The sequence below is a fragment of the Lampetra fluviatilis genome, chromosome 32 (genome assembly GCF_964198595.1).
Source record: "Lampetra fluviatilis chromosome 32, kcLamFluv1.1, whole genome shotgun sequence".
Lineage (NCBI taxonomy): Eukaryota > Metazoa > Chordata > Hyperoartia > Petromyzontiformes > Petromyzontidae > Lampetra > Lampetra fluviatilis.
Genome location: NC_136306.1, coordinates 5,418,886 through 5,446,430, shown reverse-complemented (window position 1 = coordinate 5,446,430; position 27,545 = coordinate 5,418,886). Strand labels below are relative to the sequence as shown.

Genomic DNA, 27,545 nt, shown 5'->3' with positions numbered 1-27,545 from the left:
TACGTGGAATGCCTTAATCAGGCTTCGTATTAGGACAATTAATAATTGTCTACAGGCATCAGAGCAGAAGCTTTGGACTTCCGAAGCGATATTCGCGCCCGGCAAAACGACCAAGCGGTGATGTGTTGCGACGGGCGGTATCAATCACGGGCCACTGCGTATCGCCGTCGAAGGGCAAGCTTTTAATTGTGTCGCGTAACCAGCCCATTGGCTTTTACGTTTTCGAAATAAAATAACGTTCATTTGCCTTTTATTTTGCCGCCTCTGAAAGGCTCGTTCTGCGAGCGTGTTTTATCGCTCGGTATCGCGACGCGCTGGGATTTTTACTCCCGTGCTCCGGTGGGAGCGATTCTTTGCGTGCTGCGCGTCACCGGGTTTTAAGTTATCACGCGCGCGGCTGCGGAGGTGGAGTGTCCGTTCGGAAGTAGGAGGCACAGCTCGCCTAAATTTTAATCGAGCTGCATTCGTGTGCGACGAGTAACTCGCCGTTTTTTTTCCAAAACGGAATGGTTTGCGTCTAATAGCCACCGCTGACGTGCATTCAGAGAAGAATAGAATGGCACGCGCGTGGTATTGCACTGAGAGGCACAGAGAGAGGAACACGTGGATCACAGAACATACTCGGGTTAAGTGGCACCATCCAAACTGGTAAGGACACTCCACGGACAGAAGGGATGATGGACAGTTGGACGAAGAATAATAACGGAGCGGCAGCCAAGGAATGGAACGCATCCGAGAAGGCGTCCACCGTGGAGATGGAGCGGTGAAATCGGTTTCATGTCCGAGCAATGCATGGATCGTTACATCGCGGGATCGTGTGAGGTAGCGGCACATTGACGAGGCCTGCTTCCAGCAGTGGATCGATCCCGGCTGTCGACGTTTATTCGTTGCGTAACTTTGACCATTTTCCACAACGGATTCGTTCCTCGGGGATGGCCACGATTGGGGGCTCGTGCTGTGTAACTCGATAAGTTCTGTCACACGAAGCTTATTTCAACTTAAAACTTTTTCGCTCTCTCCGAAATGCATTTATTCAATCAGATATAAAGGACATTTTATTTTTAATATCCTGTCGGCGAGTAGGATAAATCTTGTTGGAGAACATTTTTTTTTGTTATCGATTTTTTTTTGTACTATTTTGGGACTTAAACGGCACTCACTCAAACGAAAACGGGAATTGAAAAATGCTCGGAGAGATAGACTCGCACGTTTGAAGCGAGCCAGAGCGAATAGACAGTTGCGCTGCCAAGATTTACACCGCGTCTGGTGCCAACACCGAGGCCAGCTTTCTGTTATAGCGATTTGGAGGGAGGTGAGTGGGGGAATATTAGCTTTCGAATTGCTGTCAGAGGCAATTCTCTCATGTTTGTGCCGCTGTATCATTTTTTCCCCCCACTCCTCTTTGAAATTATGAAACTGTAATGAGTTTTGTTGCGGCAAATAAATAAATAAAAATCCCGGAGAAACGGTGCTGGTAGAACGGACGGATCTTTGCCGTCGAGGCTAATGATTAATGCTTTTTTTTTGTTCAGTTCTAATCCGGCTGCAGCGATGAAATCGGCTCGTGCACAGCTCCACAGTCGTGTACGTGACTTTGTGCCCATATGAGCTTTGGGGCACTCGTGCTCATGTACGGTTTACAGCCCTGTACCATTGGTGCTCATTCCACACTCCTTCGGTGGCCGCGAGTTCTATCCAACAGCACATCATTCCCCACTCTAATAATTTTATCGACCCCAAAGGGATGATGGGTTACTCATCCCCCAATCAGGATTTGATTTGAATTCGCGACCTACCACTCAGCCACCCGGCTGGTGTGTGTGTGCACGTGGTGCATTATGGGTGCATTATTCACGGCGCATATTCTCACGCCTAATAATGATACAATGCAGTACAATGAACATAATGCGCCACATTGAAACAGAACAGTACAACGCAATGAAGTGAAGCTCGATACAGTACAATTCAACGGGTTGAGACGGAACACACACACACACACGGGTCAGTTACCAAACTTCCGTCTCACCTTAATAGATGCTCGCTAACAAAAGAGTGAACGCAGACGAACGTGCCGCTGGGCCGCCGTAGCAGTCGCGAGGACGGTGGGCCGGACGTGACTTTGGCGATCGGGCCTAGGGGTCATTATTTCCACGGCCGTGCGCTGATTAGCACGGGATGGGAACGGTAATGATTTGTTGTTTCGAACGAAACAAAGCATACAAAAATGGTAATAATATTTTAAAAAACAAGCCAGCCAAACACGAAATGAAGCGACGAGCCAGCCAAACACGGGCCTCTCCGTGTCACCGTTGACAGCCGACATGCAGGCATCACGGAGCGCGAGCGGTTCCTCTGTGACACGGCGCAGGTGACACACACGCTCGCAAAGTCTCATCGCTTCGCTGGGTGAACGCCGAGCTTTGCTCATCCCCCCCCCGTGACATTTCTCACAGCCGGTTCGTCTCGCAATAATTTCAGAGGAGAATACAAACAAAAACACTAATATCAACCGGCACATTTATCTCTTTTTCACAGCCGTAAACTTTACCGGCTGTCTTTTTTTGCGTGTGTTGAGGCTCTCGGGGGCCAGGCGGGGGGGGGTGTGTGGGTGTGGGCGTCGTGATTGGTTGTCGTGGTGCAGAAGGTCAGCGGATATGACCTTGTAAGAGCACACAAAATGACAGCAACTTTAATAACATTCACCTTTTTTGAGGCTCAGAGTTCTCTGCGTTCCAGCCAAAAGGGCGAGGGACTAAAACTTATTTTATTTGTATGCAGAAACACAACAATAGTCTGCTCATACTAAAGGATAAATAAAGTTTCTGTTTGTGTGTCTTTGTGTGTGCGTGCGTGCGTGTATGGGGAACGGCAGTGTCGCAATTAGTATGCTGCTCTACGAACCCGGCGGCCAGAGTTCCCGTTCACGACGAATATCTGAACCGGTCCTGGACTTCCCCTAGGTCGACTCAGTCTAAAACGAGTACCTGGTGCGGCACGTAAACATCGCCACTGGGGAGGCAAACGCGGCCGGGCGTGGTGGCCACCTCCCACCCCCCGCTCGTGCGCCGTGCCACCCTTCACAGGTGCTCGCGCGACAGCACTTGCCCCAAAAAGTCTGTTCGGGCTACACGGGTCATCTTTATCTTTTGTCTGTGTCCTCCAGGTGCCCCGCTGTGGCCCCGTGAGAACCTGGAGCCTGTCGTGGCGATGGAGGGCTCCTCCGCCGTACTGCCCTGCAACCCGCCCGATGGGCTTCCCCCTCCCATCATCTTCTGGATGGACGGCTGTGAGTACCGGCACGAACGTCTGCGGCCTTTGCCAACCCGAGATGCCGCGTGGTGTCGGAGCCGGGCCGGAGTTGTGCTCGCATCGAATCAGTGCTGCTCAAGTTACGCGCTGCCAGAAGGCTGGTTTGATTCAATTTATTTTTGATGGGGAGAGACGGATTATATGTGGAGGCATTATCCGCTTATACATCTGTTATTTATTCATAATCAACAATTTTAGGGTTTAGATCGCGTTATTTATAAATGTGTCGTAACCCTCCACCACCCGACACGGCCAATCAGTAAAAAAGTGTCACGTTGACAAAAGACAAATAGTTCACTGCTTTAGCCCACCGGTGTGTTGAAGCGTGAAACCACAACATTTACAATTTGAGTACGACGTTTCGCTGGTAATTGCATCCAGCGTCATCGGGCAATTCGCCAGAATGGTGAGGCTCTGCTGTGTCTCCCGTTCTTATATAGAGCAGCAGCAGGGTGACGTCATCATTAACTCATTAACTCATCAGGTGCAAAGATTTGAGGGGGGGTTATTGTAATTATATACTTGATTAGTAATAAGGCTATTGTTACGATGCGAGTTGTAGATTAGTAATCATTTGGAATGTGTTCTATTGTGATTATGCTACATTAATAATCAGTTAGTGCTTGTTTCCCTTATAAGGAAATGTAATGCATCTTATTTAATAATACGCTTCCAGGCCGCACTAAGCCTGTAGCTGTCTGAGCGATTAAAGTTATTTCTGCTCAGACAGCTACAGGCTTAGTGCGGCCTGGAAGCGTATTATTAAATAAGATGCATTACATTTCCTTATAAGGGAAACAAGCACTAACTGATTATTAATGTAGCATAATCACAATAGAACACATTCCAAATGATTACTAATCTACAACTCGCATCGTAACAATAGCCTTATTACTAATCAAGTATATAATTACAATAACCCCCCCTCAAATCTTTGCACCTGATGAGTTAAAGAGTTAATGATGACGTCACCCTGCTGCTGCTCTATATAAGAACGGGAGACACAGCAGAGCCTCACCATTCTGGCGAATTGCCCGATGATGCTGGATGCAATTACCAGCGAAACGTCGTACTCAAATTGTAAATGTTGTGGTTTCACGCTTCAACACACCGGTGGGCTAAAGCAGTGAACTATTTGTCTTTTGTCAACGTGACACTTTTTTACTGATTGGCCGTGTTGGGTGGTGGAGGGTTACGACACATTTATAAATAACGCGATCTAAACCCAAAAATCGTTGATTATGAACAATATTGGTCGCGAAAGCCTACGTGTTAAACTGATCTGTTATTTATATTCTCCACAGCGACGCTGCTTGTTATTTTGTGTTATGGCCTTCATAGATTGTTGGAAAAAAGTGCGGTTATATTGGCCTTAATAGGTACTAGCTATGAGTACAAAGACATATATCCCCCATAAAGGCTTCATAGACAATGGGGGCAAGTGCTGTTGTTTTTGCCTTAATGTGTGCTCGCAAACAACACTTGCTCTGCGTATAAAGACACACGGTCTCCCCGTATAGCCTTCAACAGATTGTTTGAGCACATGCTGTTCGCGAGCACCTATGAAGGCCGGCACGGCACACGAGAGCATGGGTAGTCAACGCCACACTCAGCCACCTTTGTTTCCCCAGTGCCGGTGTTTACACGCCACGCCATGGAGCTCACCACAAGGCTGAGTCAACCTAGGGGAGGGACGCCCAGGACCGGCTCAAAATATTCGCTGCCGTTATTGGTCGTGAGCGTGAATTGAACTCGGTTCACCGGGTTCGTAGTGCGGCGTGCTACCTGCTCCGCTCCCGCTGCCCACGCGCACATCAGCATGGCGATGAGCACTTGTCACTTCACCCGTTCATGCAGCCCCAGATTTTCACCAATTGCAGCGCGCTCGTCGGTCGAGTTTCACGCGGGATCGAGGTGCACGTTCTTCTGGCTTCCCCGACTCATTTGTCCGAGTGAGTGCGTGGGCCCCTGGCCAAATGGGCATTGAGGCGGTGTTCAATGAGGCCTTGCAAGCCAGTGGAGGAAACTCCCAATTCCTAGGTCAGAAGCTGAGGCAATCCGAAGGACAACCGCTGTTGATTTTCGGCACAATGTGGTTACTCATTGTATCGACCCATCGGAAGGATGATATGGGCAGAGACAACCCCTAACCAGGAGTCGAACTCGTAACCTTCCTCCTGTGAGGCGGCAGCGAACGCGCCACGAAGCGTGTGATTTTGCGCGCACGAGAGACAGAGAGAGAGAGGCGGCGGCGGGGGGGGGTGAGAAATATCGAGAGGGCGTTTGCATGCCTGACCACAAAAAAAAACAATTACGAGACTCTTTACAAACGAGATGACCGTTAAATTGCCGCATGTCGTCGCGCAATCCGTGAATTAAAGACGCGCAACCCTTCGGCCGATTCATCGAATTACGAGTCCGTGTTCCGTCGCCCGGCCGTTGACGGGAAACCGCGTGCTCACCGTGCCTGCCGCCTTCACGGCGGCTAATTTGTCAGTAGATTCATCGTGCCGTGCCCCTTAAGTGGTCATGAAAATGTATACGGCCGTTCGTTATGGGGGAGGGGTGCAGTCTGTTTTCGTTGCTGTTTGCTCATTGTGTGTTGCTGTTTACAGGAGTTCCTCTCATCGTCGGGGGGAGGCAATGTTTTAGTTTTATTGTGATGATTTGTTAATAGGGTGTTGTACACGTGTTGCTCCTTGGTTGTGTAAGGGTCTGGCTCCCGCTCTCTCCCTCTTCGTTCTGTCTCCGTCTCTCTGTGAGTCCACTTCTGTGCGTGCGTGCACTATTGAGTGCACGTATTTAAGTGCTTAGTGTGGTTGTGTGTCTATGCATGCACGCCTTAATGTGCACCTAGCCTGGCACAACCCTGTGGTGACGCGATCGCGACTTTGTGTCAAATGACGACTGTTCATGTCGTCGTTGCGTGCGCACACACGTGCACACACACGTGCGTGTGTGTGTGCGCGTAGTCGAGCGGTGGTGTGGCGGTTGGCACACTCCGCTACGAACCCGACTACTGCTCACGACCAATAACAGTGACAAATATCTGAACCGGTTTTGAGCCTCCCCTTGCTTGACTCAGCATTCAATGAATACCTGGTGCAGTGTGTAACCATCAGCTTTGGGGAGACAAAGGCGGCCGGGCGTGGTCCTGGCCACCCTCCCCCTCGTGCGCCGTGTGGTCCTTCACAGGTGCTCGCCGACAGCTCTTCCCCCAAAACTCGTTTGGAGGCTTTAGGGGCAATCTTTGTCTTTCTGCACATATACGTGTGTGCATGCGAAAACTTGAATTTGAATCTCAGCTGTGGCTAACAACAGTGGTGAGTAATTTCGGATCTGCGGCTCAACTTTTCACACAAGTACCTGGTGCAGTGTGCAAACATCGGCATCGGGGAGGCGTCCATCTCCTTCCGCAATTATCCCACCCCATCCCAAATCACTTCCACCAACCCCCTTCGTTGACACCGGTCTCTCCTCCTCCTCCTGACCCCCCGTGATCCCCTTATTATCCCCTTACCCCGATGGTGGCGGCGGCGGCGCAGCCATGGAGAGGGTCCCGCAGGACTCGCGCGTGTCGCAGGGCCTCAACGGCAACCTGTACTTCGCCAACGTGCTCCCAACGGACGGCAAGGACGACTACGTGTGCTACGCGCGCTTCACGCACACGCAGACCATCCAGCAGAAGCAGCCGCTCAAGCTGATCGTCAGGCCGAGTGAGTGGCGGGGCGCCCGCGCGTCGTGGCTTCATCGTCGCGCTTCGTCGTCGTCGTCGCCACCGCCATTTTACACCATGTGCCAAATGTCCGACACCATCCATGCTCGTGTGTGCGTGCGTAAGAGCCGCGTAGATCGTGTCGCGCTGCGGGTACACGCGTGCTTCCCGCTTCCCGGTCCTAAGAAGTGGTTTCCATCGTTGTTCTTGTTCGTCACGCCGGTCGGTTTTGCACGGCACTTTACTGCGTTAGGTTTTCTGGTGGATTTTTTTCGTTTTGTTGGCTCGGGTAAGCGGAGGGTTGCCACCCTTCCTGGTTTTCGCAATGTGGTCCTCTCTTTGAGGAAACTGCCCTTGAAAAATCCGCGAGTCTTCTCGGCGAATATTGAGAGTCAATTGCTTCATAGTTCTCCACTCTTCCCATAATATGTCCCAGGTTTATGAACCTTTTGAGTTGGCTAACCCGACGTGCACGAATGGCTTAGTAATCCCGCAGTAACCTGTGGGCCCTGTATCCTAAGGCTGTTGGCACAGCGCACAGTTGGTGTTGGAATCCAGCATTGCCTTGCGAGCCCCGTGGTACTTTGTAGTGCGGTGTAAATTCTACGCTCGTTCACAGAATTCTGCTTTTGAATCCCCCTCCCCGGTCCCCCCCACATCCGCGCCTCCTCCCTTACCCCCTTGGCGGGCGTTATGCATCAACTCTGACACGGAGGCAGAGATTGCGGGGCCCTGGGACCAGCGCGAATCGGGAGCGCTAACTCCACTCGGGGGCAATTTCACAAATGGAAAAATTTCAACTTTGCCCGGCGACTGCCGCTGAGACCGGCCCACAGCGTCGGGAAGCATCAATTTATTTTTTCTTCTTTTTGCTTTCACCGTGCGGCTCCCAACTCTTGTCCACGTTTTCATTCGCGAATTAATTCGGGTTGATTTATGTCTTCTAAGCGTTCTGCTCTCGCGTTGTTGGCGATCGTTGGACCCCCCCCCCCTCCACCGATCACTCTTCTTTCTCATTTCCGTGAGAATCCACGTTCGCCATTTGAGTTTTTCGCACAGCTTATTGTAAAGGAAGACCCAACCCAATGAACAGATTTGTGTTGCTTTCATTCACTACCAAAGCAGCATTGGTCCTTAGCGACGCGGCAGTACGAATCTACACCTACAAGTGGAAAGGTTTGATAATTCACTCCGCACAAGTTGAGTGCGCCATTTAGGTTTTTTTGTACGTTAGAATTTTCTCTCCACTGCTGGATGAATTCCTCCCCGCGCCATCGATCGACATCCCTTACGAGCCAGTAGTGCTCGCCATCGATCTCACGCCTGCGCAAGAGCTCACCTCGGCGCTGCGTCCCATGCAGCGGTCATCCTTTTGGACGTGGTCCCTCCTTTGACTGTGATTCCATCGCCAGTCTCACCCACCATGCGGTCCTGCCCGATCCCACTCATTCTTCTTAACGGCTACAAAGATCGACAATGTAATGACTTCAAACGCATGATGGAAAGCATTGCGGAAATCCATGAAATATGCATGATTCTTCTTCCTTGTTTTAATTGGGATACCTTGCATGAAGAGCGCTATATAAAAGCCATTAGTATTGTATTCTTATTCTTTTTTGGAATTGTGTCTTTTAATTTTAAAACGTAGGTTTAGAATCCCCCCCACACCCGCCCGCCCCACGCCCCCCCCCCTTACCCTCTCCTGCTGTGCTTTGGTCTTTACTTCCAGTGGACGCTGACAATGACACTGCGTCCCAGCCAGGGCACGGTGAGTGAATTGGTGGTGTGGCCGGTTTCCCTTTTGCCGGCCAACCAACCTCGTTCCGTCAGCCACCACGACCACCACCATCGTCATCACAGTCATCACAATCGCCATCGTCTCCTCCTCGGTCTGAGCAGGAGCGATGAGCAGTGCCATCTGTGCCGGATAAATATCAAAGGCATTTCATTTCCTCGTGTGATGCACGTGGCATTCCACCTAATGAAATGCGCACGGGTGTCTGGCTGACTGCGTCCGAGTGCGATTAGGAACTCGTGGCTTGTTAAGAGGATGGGAGAGCCGCGTGCGCTTCCGCGATTGAGAGCGGCGAGCGGCGGTTATAATGTGCGGTTGGTTTGAAATTTAAATTGGTAAATCTTTCAACGTTTCCATTCAAAGCACATGGAGCCAAATTCTACCATCAGCATCCAACATCAGCCACGAGCCATCCACTGCTAGACGAAGGCCGTTTGTCACCACAAAAGGATAAGTTGTGGCAATAATAGCACACTGGGCCTTGACAATATATATTTAATATTCTTGGTTCTTTCGGTAAAGTCACGTAGAAGGGAAACAATAAAATAATAAAAATATAAAAGATTTGTTTTAAATGTTGTTTCCCTTCTACTTGAATTTACTGAAAGAACCAAGAATATGAATCCCTGCAGTCACGAAAGCTATAAATCAAAATATATATTTTCTTTGAAAGTCATCATCATCGTCAATCGTGATCACTCCACTGCTGAATGACGGCCTCTAAAGGCCATCCCCATCCTTCATTATCACGCGATACAACGATCCTGGCCAGCAGTGGCACACGAGTTGATCTCGTCGCTCCATCTCCGTGGGTGGGCGTCCCTCGGACGTGCTCCGTGCTTTGGATGCCAGTCGGTCGTTATCCTCGGGCCACCGGCCATCATCACTGCGAGCAACTGTCCGGGACCACTTTCCTTTCTTGACACCTCGTCACCCGTGTACAGAATTAGGTTGGTGAGTTAAGATATAAAATAAAATCTGACGGCAGGGAATGGCTCTGGTGTGAACGCGGCAGCAGTTCCAACAACAGCGCACCGGAGGGTCCGAATTTTATTTCACTCTTGTGCAGCGTTCGGCAGCCTCAGACACGCGCGCACATTTCCCGCAAATGCCTTTGATATGAGACTCCGGTGAGTGCGTGTTCATAACGCGCGCGCGCGCGCTCACACGTGCGCGCGTCGAACATGAAACGTGCGGTGCAGCCGATCCTCGTGCGGCTCGGTCATTACTCACTTCCCTCTGCGTTAAGTGCGACGGCGCCGCGCCATGCTGGAAACGACGCGACAACGCAACCCCTCCGTCGGAGGGAAATACATCATCTCTGGAAACCCGTGGGCAGTCGGCGCCATTGCCTCGGCCGGAATTAATGGTCGTGTTTAACGGCGTCGCTAAATGCAGCCAGTGGCTGTAACGCGACAAAAATTTAATTTAATAACTCGCGTCGGCGTTTACATTTCTTCTTTTTTTATTAAATCACTTATTGCCTTAATAAATTATGGCAAAGACAAATTGACATTTCGTGTTCTAAGTAATGGTGTCAACAGCTCAATTAACGACACTGGAAGTTTAATGCTCCTTAAGCAGACACTTCACGTTGCCTCATCAGCCACGCTCAGCCGGTCAAAATTGCTCAAATGATATTTACACCATTTAGTATAATTTTTTTCCACGTCTGCAGAACGTATTCGTTTATTTATGACAACATTTAAAACCCAGTCACATCGCCAGTACATCCAACATGGAAGCCAAGCTGGTTTCAGCCTGGCTTATTACGTGGCATGACTAGCTGCCAGGGATTTCCTGGTGTCGTAAGCATGAGGCTTGCGAGGTATCCAAGAGATGGCAGGACAGCAACGGCTTCTCGAATCCATCTGTGTGGAGTTTTGAGTGTCACCCCCCACAAGTATGCATGGTGGATTTATCGGCTCAACAGTCATCGATGGCATTGGCCAAATATCCTAGTGTAGGATCCTCATTAAAGAGAGTCTTGAGACTTTCCTGCGTAAATACTTTCTTTTTTACTGTGCATCTTAACAAGGTGTTGCAACGAAGGTGGCTGATGCATCATTTTGCGGAATAAAATGCGCCGGGCGTTTGCGACACGCTGGAGTGCGTGGGGTACAGCCATAGCAACGCGCAGCTTGTTTAATATTCTGCCTCAGAGTCAAAGTCACCGCGAGGACGGTGGGTCGGCCCATAATCACATCTTGCAGAAAAATTCAGCGGTTTTTTTTTTGTTCGGTTTAACCAGAAAAAACTGCCCGGGCAAACAAGGACTCGTAATTCCTGAGCCGCGAGACAGAAATCAGCCTCCTTCACACCTCCTCCGAGGCCTCGCAATGCGTCACCGCGAAGCCTCCGGCGGCGCCTTTGTTGACGCCGTTAATTTGATTACAGCGGAGGGCCCGTTAAAGGCACGAGAGCGGCACCAACGTACGATTTGCATAATTGCTGCGGCCACATCACAATGGAGGCCTGATACGCGCAGCGAGCGTCTGCTTGCTCTCTCTCTCTCTCACACACACACACACACACGTCCCGTGGCATTGATATTTCCGTAATTCAAATATTGATTGAAACCCGCCCCTCTATAAAAAAAATCTCATCTTCACCCTAACCCAAACTTAATTGTTTAACGTTCCGCGTCCTAACATTCGGTAATTAGATTCGTTGACACCATCGGGGCCATCGTTCATTCAATTAATTCCAATTAAACGTTCATTTTACTCGCCCAGATAAGTCCGCGGCTGCGTCGACACCGTCGCCAACATCTTGAGGGCCGACTGCTGCCCGCGGCGGTGGTGTCGTTGCCGATTTGACCGTGACGACGGCCACCTCCGGCTCCGGTGTAAACCATGACGCCGCGAAGAGCACCGGCGGGGCGGGGCGTTGAGGCACGGCCTGGCAAAGCCGTCGCGTACGGTGGCAGGCGACGCGTCTTTCCGTCTTCGTGCCATCGCTTGCGTTCCTGCAGCAGCCTCTTCTCCAGCTCTCCGACGTGTTGCGTTGTTTGGCACGGTATCCGACTTTATCGCTCCACATGTCCCGGAAGCCTCTTCAGTAATTCGGTCACTGAAAAGGCTCCCGGCGCTGAAATCGGTTCCTGAAGAAGCTGAAGTAGCACTTGGAGGAAAAACGTCAGACATTCAGCCGAATGATATGAAAACACGCGCCTGAGTGAAATACGGCACAACCACGGCGCTTGTAGCCTCCTCCGTTGAGCGTCCCCATCCTCTCGGCGGCGATGAGGCCCTTTTCTCGATTGTCCTGTCGGTCGGCGCACGCGGCTCACGCTCTCGTGGCTGTACAAGACACCCGTCCGCCCTTTCCCAAGTGTGCGAAACGACGGGAGGCGGCACGAGCGTGGCCGTCACTGGCGTTTCTGACAACCGGTCCGGCCTCCTCTTCCTTGGGCGATTGCCTGTCGTGCATCCCCCATCCTCCCTTGTGCCGCTCGTCCGTGAACTTGATCAGGCGGAACATTACTTGACCTCTGGGGGTGCTGCTGGCACCTCAATTGGTTATTTCCTTCCCCCGTGCAGCCGGTGCGGTGCGTGGTGTGGCGCTCATCTCGACCAAGCGCGCACACCGCCACCTTCCCGCTCACCACCTTCCCACCCACCACTTTCTCGCCTAACACGCAACCCACACTGAATTGTATTTAATGAGCCAGTGCATTTAATTTCAATCCGGGCTTTCTCCGGGTACCCTGGCTTGCTGCCACATGTATGAACGCTCATTAATGGAGGTGGCCAATCATCCCAATAGAGGACCAGAGAGTTTGGAAATTGATGGCATCGGTTCTTGGTTTGCCCTCCCCCCTTGTCCGTGGTTTTCGTTCGAGGACAAAAAAAACCTCACGATTCCACAGCGTTGGCGATTCCACACAATTTTGAGATGCCGTTCACACGACGCTCTGCTGAAAATTCGTGTTTGAGCGAAACAGAAGGACCTTCTGTTTCAATTCACATTGAGGGCCGCTAATATTTTAATCCGGAAGACGCTAATCAAGTGCTGTGCATTCGTAATCCTGCCGCCGCTGCTGTCTGCGTGCACGAGGACCAGCAGCTCATCCGTCTGTGTGACGGCATGACCGCATGCAGCGCGGGTACGGGTACAGTGGTGCGACTCGTCACAGCAACATAGAGACGACCCCGTGCGGGGATGTTCTTGGCGGTGGTTTGTCGACGATGCTTCGATTCCGCCCACCGATGTCGATCTGCGCGCTCGCGAAGCAGGCGTCGAATCACGCGCCCAAGAATCGCGAAAAGTTTAACCGGGTGACGACTGAAGAGAGCGGAATGAGCCCCGTTTTGTCAGAATTACTCGGGGATCACCAAAGTGACAAGAGCAACAACAAATTAAACAAAGTACAGGCATGAAGAGAATATAATTTAGAGCATAAACTAATGCACCGTCAATTGAGGAATTTGACATTTTTCACAAACAGAAATTGGTGTTGAATGATCAATTCCCTGTCGCCCAAGTCAGCTCTGGCAAATTATTTTTAGACTTATAGCACAATTGCAAAAATTAAGTGATAGAAACATCGCAATTAATTCACGTGGCCCCCCTGCAGCCACTAAAGGTGCTAACATCTTCGACAATGTAATGAACAAAAATATTTAATGGAATCTTTTGAAGGGATTGCTAGCAGTAGCCCTGTGATATCCGCTTCAGTGGACCGTTGTCCAACACGAAGGATTACCCCGCTCTGCGGGAGTTCCGTATGGTATCTTTGTCACAAGAAAAGAAGACCGAAAGCACAAGCGGGATCACAAAGGGGAGAAATTGACAGAGAGAATAACGATAAAACATTGACTATTGAATCTGACCGCGACTCTTAGATGACAAATCATCGAATCACCGAGCGGAAACGAATCACGCCGCCACTAACATCTCTCCATGCTGCGCCGCACTTACGTATGAAGGCACGTTACATCGCACGTCACACACACACACACATGCACACGCATTTTTGTACACGGCGTGTCTGTATATACGTACGCACAGGGCTGTCTACCATAGAGTTCTCCCGGGATGACGTCGTCGTCGTAGGAACGTGCGACGGCTCCGCCTCGTCGTCCTCGACGTTCCGAGCGACAGCTCTGTTGCTGTTCTTAGGTTTTTTCGGTAAAGTCACGTAGGTAAAACATCAAAATGAATGAAAAAAAAAATAAAATCAAAAATCACAGTGATTTTTTATTTTATTTTATTTTCATTCATTTTGATGTTTTACCTACGTGACTTTACCGAAAAAACCTAAGAAGATGATTCCTTGCAGTCACGAAAGCTTCAAATCTAGAATCTGTTGCTGTTTTTGTCGTTGTCGTCGAGCGTGCTTTTGTTGATGCGCGAAAAAGTGGTGAACATTGCCCCGAAAATGTGTCGCTCGCTTACGAGACTCTGCAGCTCGGCTTTTGGAGCCGTGTGTGCTGTACGTGCATGTGAGTTGTGCGTGCAGGAACCAGTGGTGCAGCGTTCTGCGCGCTGCACTACGATCTCAGCATCCTTGTGTTCGATTCCTGACTATAGATAATATCAATGGCAAAAGTTGTCTGAACCTACCCTGAGCCATCTCCCGCCCCAACTCCCCCCCTTCCCCCCAAGTCAAATCGGCCTTTCACAAGTACGGGGTGAGGTGTTTCAAACGCACTGGGGAGACAAAGGTGGCTAGGCATGGTTTTGCCACACCAGCCCCATACTGGCGACAATAGGTGGCTGTAACTTGCACTCTCCCTCTTGGCTGTAAGTCTTCAGAGAGGATCTAGTGCAGTGGCTAGCATGCTGCACTACGAACCCGGCAACCCAAGTTAAATTCCCACTCACAGCCAACAAGGGTGACGATTAACTAAACCACTCCTGGGCCTCCTCTAGCTCGGCTCAACCTTAAATGAGTAACCTGGTGCGGTGTGTAAACATCGCCACTGGAGAGACAAAGGCGGCCGGGAGAGGTGCTGGCCACCCACCTCCTCGTGCGCCATGCCAGCCTTTGTAGGTGCTCGCGAACAGCACTTGCCCCAACGGTATGCTAAGGCTATATTTGGGATCTTTGCCTTCATATAAATACGTGTGAGTTTTCAAGTATTTTTCACGGCAGGAATGTTTCATTCCATGGACTCTCGCTTGGTGACACAGAGAAAATGTTGTCCACGGGCTGGAGAATTTCCAGGGGGTCTTCCAAGTCACCCGCAAACGAGAGGAGTGGGGACAGCTTCTGTCAGCGTGCCGGACTGGACGCGCGCGCGGATCGGCGGGCAGAAACTCAACACAGACGCGGCGACGCCCCGCCGCGTCTTGTTCCGCCGACAAATATCACAGTGGCTTTTCTGTTTTTTAAATGGCTTGTGTGTAGAGTGGCAGCGGCAGGTTGACGTGCCTTCTTTGCGGGAACACCATTAACATTCCGGGGCACAATCAACCCGTGGCTCGCCTTCATCTCGGCAAAATGTCACGTTCGAGCGTAATAAAAGCGACGCGGGCCCGCCGCCGATATTTGAGCGATTCCCAGATGCGGCTGGATTTACGGTCACGAGCTGTCACTGTCGTAGCGCGCGTGCACTCGGGGGACAGCTGTAAACCCTCGGCAAATGGCGTGCGCTCGCGCTCGCTTGGCTCTCTCGTCTCTCTCTCCCTCGCCCGCTCGGCCGCACGCTCGCTCGCGGAGAGCCGCGGAGGGATCTGAGGCACGCCGCGCGATTATCCTGAAGCCTTTGCCCCGTCTCGTATTTGTCGCGCGCCTTGCACGCGCACACACGAACGGATTTTAATTAAACGGAGAAGAGGAAAAAAATATCCGCTCGCTCGTCGGCGTAACGTGGTGGCGCGTTTCATTAGGACGGAGTCATTATAAAGGCGCACAGATGCACTTAAGGACAACGAATGAAAATGTAAATTGCAAGAGGCCTAATTAATGCGCGGCGGCGCTTGAATGGAAACGTTGCGCCGGCGCGAGCGTTGTTTGCCGTCGCGGCAGGCTGACGCGCAGATTGATATTTTGGAAATGTTAACTTTGTACCCTCGTTATATTCCAGTTGTGCTAACCGGTGACATTTCGCGACGCTGACAACTTTTGCGTTCAGATTCCAGCAGTGAGCATTGCACCACCCTGTGTCAAAAAAACAACGCCCCGGAAGATGACACCTCCGAACTGCTTCTGAAATCACTCTCGTGTGGGCCTCTCCATCCACGCTCGGCACACACCGTGTATGCTCCTTGAAAAGACCATCACACCACTAATAGTTAATTCTCTGAACCGATATTTAGCCGACGTAAGTAACGACCACATTTAATACTGTGGCTTCTTGATGCAGTCATTGGGGGGGGGGACCATGCTGAGACCGTCGATTTACTGCACTTGACGAACCCAGGTTTAATCGCGGACACCTCGAAATCCTGGAGTCACACCCAGGTATCTCAGTGGTGCTGGCTCAGCATACACCGAACCACACAGCGACCTCCACGTGTTAATTGTTTTTGTTTGATTTCAATTGAAGTACTCTTTTCATACCTGGTGTGTATATCCCTTCGTTCCCGTGTCGCTCTGCTTAACGCAATTAATCGTTGAAAAATTTGCTCAATGCTTCTCTGTGCTCACAGATTCATCCCGGTCACATCCACAGTCATTCCTTTCATTATCATCCTTGTGCTCGTTAACCCAGCTGAGCCTCACTCAGTCTCTCAAGACTGCTTTGCAGGAGAGCCCTGCCAAGATTTCACAGTAGAGGCGCGATGTTGATATGTGTGTAATCCAAATTGAGTAATTTGCAGGCAGTTTTTCACCATTCGGATGTTTGCCCAACGTCAGTTACATTGTGCGGTGGGTTTTTCTTTTTTTGCCATGGGAGGAAACCGGAGAACCCGGAGGAAACCCGTGCAAAACAAAACGAGACCCGAGTTGGGAATCGAACCCGAGCCCTCCTTGCCGTGAGGCACGAGTGCCACCCTGCTGCCCTTTGTTGCCATTCACCCCTTGACACCCCCCCCACCACCCACCACGTCAAGCGCTCACCGACCTCTCGTCAACCCCCACAATGCAGGACTCGGCGCTTCCATTCCTGCGTTTCTCCTCACGCTGCTGGACTTTGCAGCTCTCTCCCAACGAGGCCTCATCCCAAGCCCTCGAGTAACCTTGCTCACTGAGAGGAAACGGTGTCAGCTCTTATCCGAGCAGCTTTCCTCAGGACAAGCGCTTGCCTGTAGCGTCATTTACATCGCTAGCTACTAACTGCCTCGCTCCGTTCATGGACCGTGAGCAAATTAATTGTGTCCGTGTTGTTCCACCCGCCCACGTTATCGCACGCACGCGCGCACACACACACACGCACATGTATGGGCACGCGCACAGAACGTCCGTCGAAGAGCCGCCCGTCGTTCCTGGAGCCTGCGGGCACGACGAGCAGCAAGCTGGTGCTGCGCGGGGACACGCTGCTGCTGGAGTGCATCGCACAGGGCCTGTACGTACACATCACACGCGCACGGGAGGAGCAATGGGTGATGCGCATGATCGTCATGGGGATGACACGTGGGGGGATAGGGGGACTTTATCGACCACACGACCGGGTCCACACGCGAGCGATCAGTTGCGCGACGGAAATCGCTCAGCTCCGTCGTCGCCCGCCACTGCTTTGTCCTCATCTCTTATCCCCAGCTCTCTTCAATAACCAATGCGTACGCAAGCGTGTCGACACTGAAGAAGTCAGCGGCAAGTAGAAACCAAAACCTCAAGTCCGGCCTTGATCGTCCTCCCCACGTCCTCAATCCTTTGGCAGCGTTGCAGAACGCTCCGGTAGAGCCCAGCGTGCCTGCCGCCGGGGCAATGAAACGGAATTTGGTTTCCCGTCAGCCGAATAGATGAGAACACAAAGTCGACTTTTATATTTAATGTTGGTTTTCTTTTTGTGCCCCACGACCACCCATGCAGCCTTTAAGGTTGACAATAACACCACCCCCCCCCCCCAACCCACTACTCCCGCTGAATCTCAATGTAAAGTGCGCGGGGAGTATAATCAAAGACGAAGAACCCCGTATAGGCATCACGGACTGTTGGGGCAAGTGCGGTTAGCTAATAGCACCTTTGAAGGCCGGCACGGCCCACGAGGGGGTGGGTGTGGGCTGCTACAACGCCAGCCACCTTTGTCTCCCTCGTAGCGACGATTAAACACCGCACCAGGTACTCATTTGAGGCTGAGTAGACCTAGGGGAGGCCCAGAACCGATTCGAATAATTGTTACTGATGCTGGCCGTGAGCGGGAATCGAACTCGGGTCACCGGGTTCGTAACGCAGCGCGCTAACCGCCACACTACCGCTCCCCACTACAGAGCATAATACCAGGACAAACACCCGTCATTCACCACTAAGTGACAGTGACGTCACCACAGCACCTGTGCCAGGCCAGGTGCACTTTGAGGCCACGTGAAGTGCTGAAGGCTCGCTGACAGGAGGTCACGGGACAGACCCAGGTGCCATGGGTTGGCTGACTGAGATGATTGGTAGATGTACTAGCTGTACCCCCCACTGTGCCAACTTGCTTCATTTGAGCCGCCCACACTTCGCTCGTTGTTGTGAGCTGTCGCTTCTCTGCCCTCCGTTGTTGTTGGAGGGCGACTGCCTCCAACTGCCAACGGAGTCAAATACGCAGTGTCACCAACTCACGCACTCCCACCACCACCACCACTGTCACTGTTCTCATGAATTGTGCCTCATCCACACTGGGTGAGACCACCACCACCATATTGCAGGTCCAAATACGTTGCACGTTGATTCCTCCTGTTAAGGATCCAGTCGATACCAGACACCTCATCAACTGCACTGTTCGGCCACCACCGCATTGCAGGTGGCAGTCTTCTCTTCCTGCTTCGTCCCTCGCACTGCTCCGCATTGGAATTCCCTCCCACTCTCACTTTACCCCGAGTTCTTCCAAATCACCTCGTTCAAATCCAGAAACGTATTAACTTCCAACTTGTTCTCTCGCATCCCTGTGTGTGTCCCTCCGTGCATCCCTCTGTGTCCCCACATTTCCACGCGTCTTCCTGTGTCGTCGTTCCCCACCCCCCCCCCCCCCCCCCGTGTCTTCGATTGTTCTCTCCACATGTCCCCATGTTGTGTCCACGTGTCTCTGCGTGTGTCCTCGAGTGTCCCCGCGTGCGTCCGCGTACTCGTTCGCTGCTCCCCGAATCTGCCCACGTGTCTCCACGCAGCGGATTTTTGGCTGCCCTTCGAAGAGAAGACGGTCACAGCATCGCACACTTCCATATGCACTTCTGTGGCCGTCTGGAACGCTCTTCCTCCCAATGTTCGGAAGCCGCTGGAGCTGAGCACTTTAAATCCAGATTGAAAAATCATTTCCTGAGAACTGCTTTTTGTGTTTAGTCTGGTGTCCTTACTCCGCACCTCTGATTGGCACAGTTGGCTGCGTATGGTGGGAAAGAAGTTGAACATACGTACGTGTGTGTGTGTGTTCCCTGTGTGTGCAGCCCCACGCCGGAGCTCCAGTGGAGCAAGCTGGGCGGGGAGATAACGCGGGATCGCGTCACCTTCGACAACTTCAACAAGACGCTGTCGATCCACGACGCGTCGGAGGCCGACAGCGGTAGCTACCAGTGCCGCGCCACGAACAGCGAGGGCAAAGCGCTGCACACCGTCACGGTCACCGTGGAAGGTGTGTGCCGGCTAGCCGCCTGCCTGCGGGCGCGGTGTGTGCCCGCGTGCGTGTGCCTCTGTTGGTGCATGTGGGGAGCGGTAGTGTAGCGGTTAGCGCGCTGCGCTATGAACCCGGCAACCCTGGTTCAATTCCTGCTCACGGCCAGTGACGATTATCTGAACCGGCCTTTAAAGGTGCTCGCTAACAGCACTGGCCCCAACAGTCTGTTAAGGCTATGCGGGGGATCTTTTTGTATGGACTTACGGAGAGCGGTGTTGCAGCGGTTCGTGCAGTGCGCTACGATCCCGGCGACCCGACTTGAATTCGCGTTCCCCGCCAACATCGGTGATGAATATTTGAACCAGTCTTGGGCCTCCCCCTAGGCTGACTCAGCCCTAAATGAATACTGGTGTGGTGTGTGAACACCGCCACACCAGCCTACATAGCTGCGAGGCAAACAGCACTCGCCCCAACAGTCCGTTGAAGGCTACACGAGGGAGCCGTTGTCCTTAGTCTTGTTTGTTTCCACGTGTGAGGAAATTTCTCCCGTCTGATCCTCTCCGTGCGTTCCCGGCCTCTGCAGCGAAGCCGTACTGGATCCCTCCAGTCCCGGAGAGCCGCGTCTACTCCCCACGGGACAACGCGCAGCTCGTGTGCCGCGCGCACGGAACCCCGAAACCGCTCATCCGCTGGCTCATCAACGGCGCTCCCATTGACGGTTAGACGAGGGCACACAAAGAGGGGGAGAGCCAGCCTCGCTCGCTCGGACAGTCACCCACCTATACGCTTACTCACCCGCTGACTTGCTCACACATCCGCACGCTCGTCCGCTCACGTGCACACTCACTCAGCCGATCGCATACACACACACAGCCAATCGCACACTCAGCCAACCAATCGCATGCTTACTCACCCAATCGCTCATCCAATCATGCATACACTCACCCAGCTATTGGCAAACTTACTCACTCAAATTGTGCTTAATTGATCGTACCAAATAATGCCAAATTATACCAAATCGTGCCAAATCATACCCAATTGTACCCATTAATACCATATGGTGTCAAATCATACAAAATCGTGTCAACTCGTTCCAAATCATGCCAAGCCATACCAGACTGTGCCACGTCGCACCAAATCTGGACAATTTGCGGCAAGTCACCGTCCCGAATCGTGCCGCGTCGTGCCGCATCGTGCCGCGTCGTGCCGCGTGTGGTGGAGCAGAGTCCCCCGCGGACCCGGGGCGCCGCGTGGACGGCGACACGGTGATGCTGAACGAGCTGAACGTGGGCGGCAGCGCCGTCTACCAGTGCGAGGCCTCCAACCGGCACGGCACCATCCTCACCAACGCCTACGTCAGCGTGCTAGGTGAGCGCCGCGCCGTGGGTGCGGGGGTGGCTGCACCCAGGGGGGCCACAGTGGCTTGGAGATGTTAACTGCCTCGCCTGGTATGCAGGAGGTCGTGGGTTCGATCCCGACCCTGACGCCTGCTGCTGCTGTATATTTGGAGTTTGCGCGTCTCTCTCCCCGTTGGTTGCACGGAATTTTTCTCCCGGTCCTGTTTTTGCCTCCGCATTTAGAATCGCCATACATTTAGATAAATTTCCACCTAATAAGCCACTTCGTTGAGCGATCATTCGTCGCCAGGTTGCTTCTGGAAAAGAGCTACGTAGCTCAGAGGGCCTTACCAGGTAATATAATGAAAGTTTATAGACTGGGACAGTTCCTCCCACAATCCTCGCTCCTCGCCACCTTTGTCTTTACCCTCATCATCATCATCTTCCCTCTCGCTAAACTCATAAGTGTCCTCTTCTGTATCCTCCTTCTCTGCTGCCTCCTCTGCCATCTTGCTCCTCCACTCCACTTGCCCTCTTCCTCACTGTCCCCTCATCCTCTCCTTCAACTCCCTCTTCTCATCTTTCTTGCTCTTCCCTCCCCTCGTATTTTGTTCCGCCTTCAAACTCTCCTCTTCCTCCACCTCCTCATTCTGCTTCCTCTCTTCTGGCTTCTCTTCATCCATCCTTCCCTCTGCTCCTCCTCAGTGTTTCCTCTTATAATTTGTCTGTTCTTCCTCCACTGCTTCCATTGCAATTCGCTCCCCTCATTCCCCAATCTCTCTCTCTCTCTCTTCTCCTGAAATGTCTCTCTCTCTTCCTGAATTTTTTTTTTCATCAACTCTTGACCTATCTCCACCTTCCTCTCCCTCCCCCTCACTTGTCTCTCTCTCTCTATCTACTCCTCTTCAATCATCCGGCTCTTCCCCCTCCCCCTTCCTCCGTCCCGCCCCCTACCCCACCCCACGTGACCCCGACGTTGACCCCACGGCCGGGGCGACACTGCCTAATTATCCACGACGAGTACCAGGGCTGCGCCCGTCCCCGTGATGACGACGCGCCACCAAGCCGCCGTCTCCTCGTTCGGAAACTAATCTCGATGGGCCCGGCAGACTGAAGAAGACCGATCTGAAGTTGCAATTTTTTTTCTAAACCCCTTCCTGCTAATCGCGGTCACAACCCCTGACCTTTACGGGGACACGACTTGACGGTTTCCCTCCCATCGCTAATTAAGTTGATAACTGGAAAGACCGCACCTGGAACCGCGCCCTCGTTAGCGTCTCTGCGGTTCAATGAACTCCTAACGAACGACCCCTTCCCGCTCCCTGTCCCCCCCCCACCCCTCCCACAGCCGTGCCCCCACGGATGCTGACGGAGCCGGACAGGCTGTACATGACGAGAGAAAAGCAGGTCGTGTACATCGAGTGCAAGGTGTTTGCGTCGCCACGCCCCAACATCCTGTGGTGAGATAGGCGCCCTGGCTCCCTCTCTCCCTCCCTCTCTCTCAATTAAGCATCGGTTAGCAATGCAGCAGCCGAGCGGGCCCGGCGCACGCCGTTTCTCCCGCTCACTCGCCGTGACCCTCGTCGCACCGCTTCGACTTCAAGATCTCCCGCCCCCCCCCCCAACTCCGGAATCGTGACGTGCCGTGAATGCTCGTGGCCTGCTGGTTAACGCGAACCGACAACGCCGGCGGTTGACTCGGCGTTGTCGGTAGTCACGGCTCTCTCTCTCACCTCTCCCGCTACCCTGCTTGTGCCGCACGCCACCAGGTTTAAGGGCGTGGAGGGTAGCCAGCTGCAGGGCGCACGCTACCGCACCTTCGAGAACGGCACGCTGCGCATCTCGGACGTGCGGCGCACGGACGCCGGCACCTACACGTGCGTCGCCAGCAACGACCTGCGCTCCAACCAGGTCCAGGCGCGCCTCTCCGTCAAAGGTAGCCGCGTCGCCGCCGGCTGCCGCAACGACACCTGTCGCCAAACCCGATGGGCGCTGAAGCGCCGACGGACCGCCACTGAAATGCCACTCGAGCCGGCGCTACCGACTGCCAGCCGAAATCACGAGCTGCGAACTGGGCCAGCGCTATTAATAAACAATTCGCCTCGACACTCCCTCATTCCCTAGGGTGTTTCGCCAAGGCTTGGTGCTTGTAGAGGGGATTATGGAATCGGCCCTGAACAGCCTCATCATTATCATCACAAACAATGCACTGCTGGATGAAGGCATTCCCCAAACAGTCACTATTTCTAATGGCCTCAACAATCTGCCTTTCACACACCCAGGACCCAGAGCAACATTAACATCGGTGCACCACGGAGTGCATCTGTCGGGGTCTATGGCTAAAGACGGGTGGGGGCTCTTCAGCGCTGGGGGTCGTTGGCACGAATGTGCTGGCGTAACTGTTGAGTGCGCAGGCGGTGCAGCTGCACCGGGGCGCATGAGCCCGAGCGGCCCAGGTGCCGGGTTACGGAGAGGAGTGATGGGCCAATGGCGACCGCGCGACGCCAACAATCGTGTGGGCTGCAGCCAGGCTGATTGTTGCGATTGAAGCATTGAACTTAACGTATGACGCCAGTTTTGTGTCTCTGAATGGTAGGTGATGATAAAGACATTTTTTAAACGGATCACACCGTATTACCGTGTATCGTGCCGCGATTGCTTTATGCTCAAAGCTCAAAAAGCCAGCTCAGAACTGACGGCGAGGGCTGCCGCGTGCGTTGCGCAGTCCGTGGATCACCGCTGTTGACACCACGCCGCGTCGTCCCGTCGATTACGGTCTCCGTTGCCCACCTCCCGCAGAGGCGACGCAGATATCGGGCCTCCCGAAAACGCTGAGCGCTCGCAAGGGCAGCGACGTGCGCTTGGAGTGCGTCGTGCGGCACGACCCCAGCCTGGAGGTCACCGTGTTGTGGCGCCGCAACGGCGCCGTGCTGCCCTACGAGAGCAGGTGCTCGCCAGTGCCGCCCCCTTTACCCCCCCCTCCCACCCACAACACTGACCCCCTTCATCGCTGCCCCCCATCGACCCCACTGAACCCTCCGCTTCCCCACGCTGTCCTACTGCTTCCTACTGCTTCCTCTGCCTCCCGCATCTCCTACCGTTGTCCGCTCCACTCTTTACCGCCCACCGTTGATCCCTGTACGCCTTGTACTGCAGCCAACCGGCCCCTTCACCAAGTACCACTGCTTCTACTGCTTCGTGCCACCCACCATTGCCTACTCCGACTCAGCACTGAGATATCGCCTACCGCCTCTCATCGTATGCTGCCACTCTCCACTGCCCTCCGGCATCTATCATCACAACGCGTGTACCTCCCACTAACCTCTCACCTTCAAGTGTCTGCCTACCATTGCCTACCACGCCACAACTGCACTGCTTCCTACACCTCACGCAAGCGAACACTCTCCCCTTCCCTGTCCAACTTCTACCACTGCCTCCCCCTTTGTGCCACTGTTGTGCATTGCACCTCACACTCTCCCACTGAACCCTTCGCAAGCTACCACCTGCCACTCCCCCAATCAACTCCTGCCATCTCCTGCTGTCTCGCTGCACCTCCACCTCGTCCTTCTGCCCAGTGCCTAACACCACCCAACACCACCCAACACCACCCTTCAAGTCCACCCTCTCTGACATGAGGTTTGTAACATAAGGACAAAAACGAAGATCCCCGGCGTGGCCTATAAATATAATCGGTCGTTGAGACATTTGCTGTCAGCGAGCACCTATTGAGGCCGGCACAGCACACGAGGCTGTGTTGTGGCCAGCACCACGCCCATCCGCCTTTGCCTCACCAGTGCTGACGTTCACACAACCCACCAGCTACTCATGCGTGCTTGAGCCAACATCGAGGAAGGCCAGGAATGGTAAAGATAACCACGAACGATTTTTGCCGTGGCTGGGAATTGAAGGCAGGTCAGAGGGTTCGTAGCGCATTGCGCTAACCGCTAGGCCACCGCTCACCATTTTGGTTATAAAAAAACACTTGGCATTACTAAGCATACGATATATAAATGCACAGATAGATAAAGACAAACATCTCCCATATAGCCTCAACAGACAGTTGGGGCAAGTGCTGTGAGTGAAGGCCGGCACAGCACACGAGGCGGTGGTGTGGCCATTACGACTCCCGTTCATATTTGTTTCTCCACTGTTGATATTTACCCACGGCACCAAGTACTCATTGAAGTGCTCATCGCTGAGCCGACCTTTTGGGAGGCTCCGGACTGCTTGACATATCTGTCGCCACAAGCAGGAATTGAACTCGGGCGGCTGAGTTCGTAGCACAATGCCTGAACGAATACATTGCCGCACCCCACAGGCACACAAACACACACGTGCACGTATACACACACACAGTTGCTTGGTTAATTTACGCGGAAAGCCTCGTGGCCATCATTAACATTAATGCGTTCATTCATAGGCGGCAGTGTTTACAGGTGCTGTTAGGACTAGTGGGGGCAGGCTGACGGGGGGGGGGGGGGGTCTGGGTAAAAAGGACAGCATGTTTGATTGCCTCCCACTCGCCCAGAGGGTGCTCCCATCCATAATTAAACGGCATGCGCGATGGTACGGCGCCACACAATTTGTGTCGCTGTCTTCAGGTTTCAAGTTGATTTTCTTGAACCAGATGAGGACTCAAGAGACCAGCACGGGCTCGTTTGCAATGGTGACCTCGGTCACCAAAAGGACAAAATGCCATCAAATCAAATCCAAGTGTAACCAAAGAGAAATTCGAGCAGGATCAACCGAGTAGAATTTCAGTAGAGCAAAAAAAAAAATGGAAATTGTAGCAAAAACTTCTGCATTACAGAATAGTGTGAACACATATTATTTGGGTCTTTCGCTAAAGTCACGTTATACATTCTTAGGTTTTTTCGGTAAAGTCACGTAGGTAAAACATTAAAATTAATAAAAGTAAAATTATGTCTGTGTTTGTATATTTTCAACCGTGATGGTTACAAACTGAGTAATCATTGGAAAGATGTGATTAACCATGCAAAAAAGATTTAACTACACTTATTTGGCCAATCTTATTTGACAGACAACTATTACAGGTTATTGATAGACAGCCAGGCTTGTTTTACCATGTTTAGTTGTTTTCTCCTTTTCACACTGTTGTTATGTAGGCCAGGTTTAGTCACAAACCGTACCTCTCTATAACAAAGGCTCACCCTCTTAAGCCTCACCTTACCATATGAATAAAAAGTGTGCCGTACTTGGCCCTTCCCCCCTCTCCAACCATTATATATACGGAGTGGTAGCTCTTGCAATCTCTCATTTACTTGATACAGCTGTCGTGGCTGTGGCGGTTCCACCTGAAGACGGAAGCTTGTGTTGCCTCCGAAACGTCGTGATTTTTATTTTATTTTACTTTTATTAATTTTAATGTTTTACCTACGTGACTTTACCGAAAAAACCTAAGAATATGAATCCTTGCAGTCACGAAAGCTTCAAATCTAGACTCACGTTATATACTTGCACAAGCAAGTATATGACAATAGCGCACCCCTGTATATTATCAGACTTCACAAGCTTAAGCAGGGTTGGGCCTGGGCAGGACTCCGAGGGCTTGCCAGGTGTTGCAAGCCTGCACTGAGTCCCATGACTCTCTTTGAAGAGGTTCCTGCATTAGGATGTTTGACAATAACAAAATGCAATAAGATAAGCAGGTTTGAGGACTTTGATGTAGTCCTTTAGAGACTCGGGAGACTTGCTGTTGATGACCAGACTGCACAGTGGTCATGAGATGGCAGGACAGCAATGGGCTTAGTTTACATGCAGATGGAAATGATCAGAGTTGCCTGTGGATTGAATCTATCTGCGTGGAACTTTTAAGAGTTAATCCACCGAATACTCGCACGTTTTCTCTTCACATGCTCTCACTAAAACTCTCACTAAAAAAACATTCCAGTGTAGCAGGAGCACTCCTCAAACATAGTTGCTTTGCTGTGTAAGCAATTGGCATGATACCTACAATGCCTGACAGGCGCCTTGGTGGTCGCCCACCCATATACCACCTAGGCTCAATCCTGCATTGCTTCCAAGATCCGACGCAGTTGGGCGCATTCTGGATTGAACGGTTGCAGGTGAAAGAAAATGAAAACAATAACCAGTTCTTGAATCAAATCGCGACTTATAATGAATGACAAATCGCCTGATCTCTCTGGAGGGTGTGAATCGTTAATCACGTGACTACCGCCCTCTCCTCCCATGTCTCCCGGTGGTGCTGCACCACCCCCCCCCCTACCTCCCACAGGTATCGGGTGAATGGTTCGATCCTCGTCATCGCAAGCGTGCGGGAGGCGGACGAGGCGAGGTTCACGTGCACCGCGACGACGGGCACCGACTCCGACTCCGCGGGCACCTCCCTCCGCGTCCTGGGCAAGTCCCATCAGCCTGGCACTCTGCGAGCGAGCGATTGGCTAATTCGCCGATTTGACCATTCGACGTGTCGGTCGACTGAATGATTGATCCGCGTCGTTCCCCCTCAGACCGACCAGACGCCCCGACCGACCTCCGTCTGAGTGAGCGTCAGGACCGCAGCGTTCATCTGGGGTGGGCCAAGGGGAGCAGCCACAACTCCCCAATTACAGGTGCCGCCCCTTCCCCCCCCGCCCCCACCAGCCACATCATACGCACTTACAGGACCTAGTTAAGTTCATATTATTGGTCAAGGTGCAGCCCTGCATTTACTTGCTTGTGCCACTGTTGGCGGAATAAGGGGATTCATAATCAACGTTTTTGGG

The 27,545-nt window shown here is 52.4% G+C and overlaps 1 protein-coding gene across 14 annotated transcripts in view; it reads left to right on the top strand.

Annotated features, from left to right (window-relative positions):
- LOC144943679 (neuronal cell adhesion molecule-like) overlaps nt 1-27,545 on the top strand; it is a 168,836-nt gene that overhangs the window by 114,454 nt on the left and 26,837 nt on the right. For all 14 annotated transcript variants that reach the window (XM_078871386.1, XM_078871387.1, XM_078871390.1 and 11 more), the window contains 11 exons: nt 3,164-3,286; nt 6,855-7,025; nt 17,167-17,275; nt 19,296-19,480; nt 20,046-20,180; nt 20,687-20,830; nt 22,148-22,259; nt 22,569-22,735; nt 23,599-23,746; nt 27,056-27,180; nt 27,291-27,392. In XM_078871386.1, the coding sequence (XP_078727512.1) occupies nt 3,164-3,286; nt 6,855-7,025; nt 17,167-17,275; nt 19,296-19,480; nt 20,046-20,180; nt 20,687-20,830; nt 22,148-22,259; nt 22,569-22,735; nt 23,599-23,746; nt 27,056-27,180; nt 27,291-27,392 (1,521 nt within the window). The remainder of the gene's footprint in view (nt 1-3,163; nt 3,287-6,854; nt 7,026-17,166; nt 17,276-19,295; nt 19,481-20,045; nt 20,181-20,686; nt 20,831-22,147; nt 22,260-22,568; nt 22,736-23,598; nt 23,747-27,055; nt 27,181-27,290; nt 27,393-27,545) is intronic.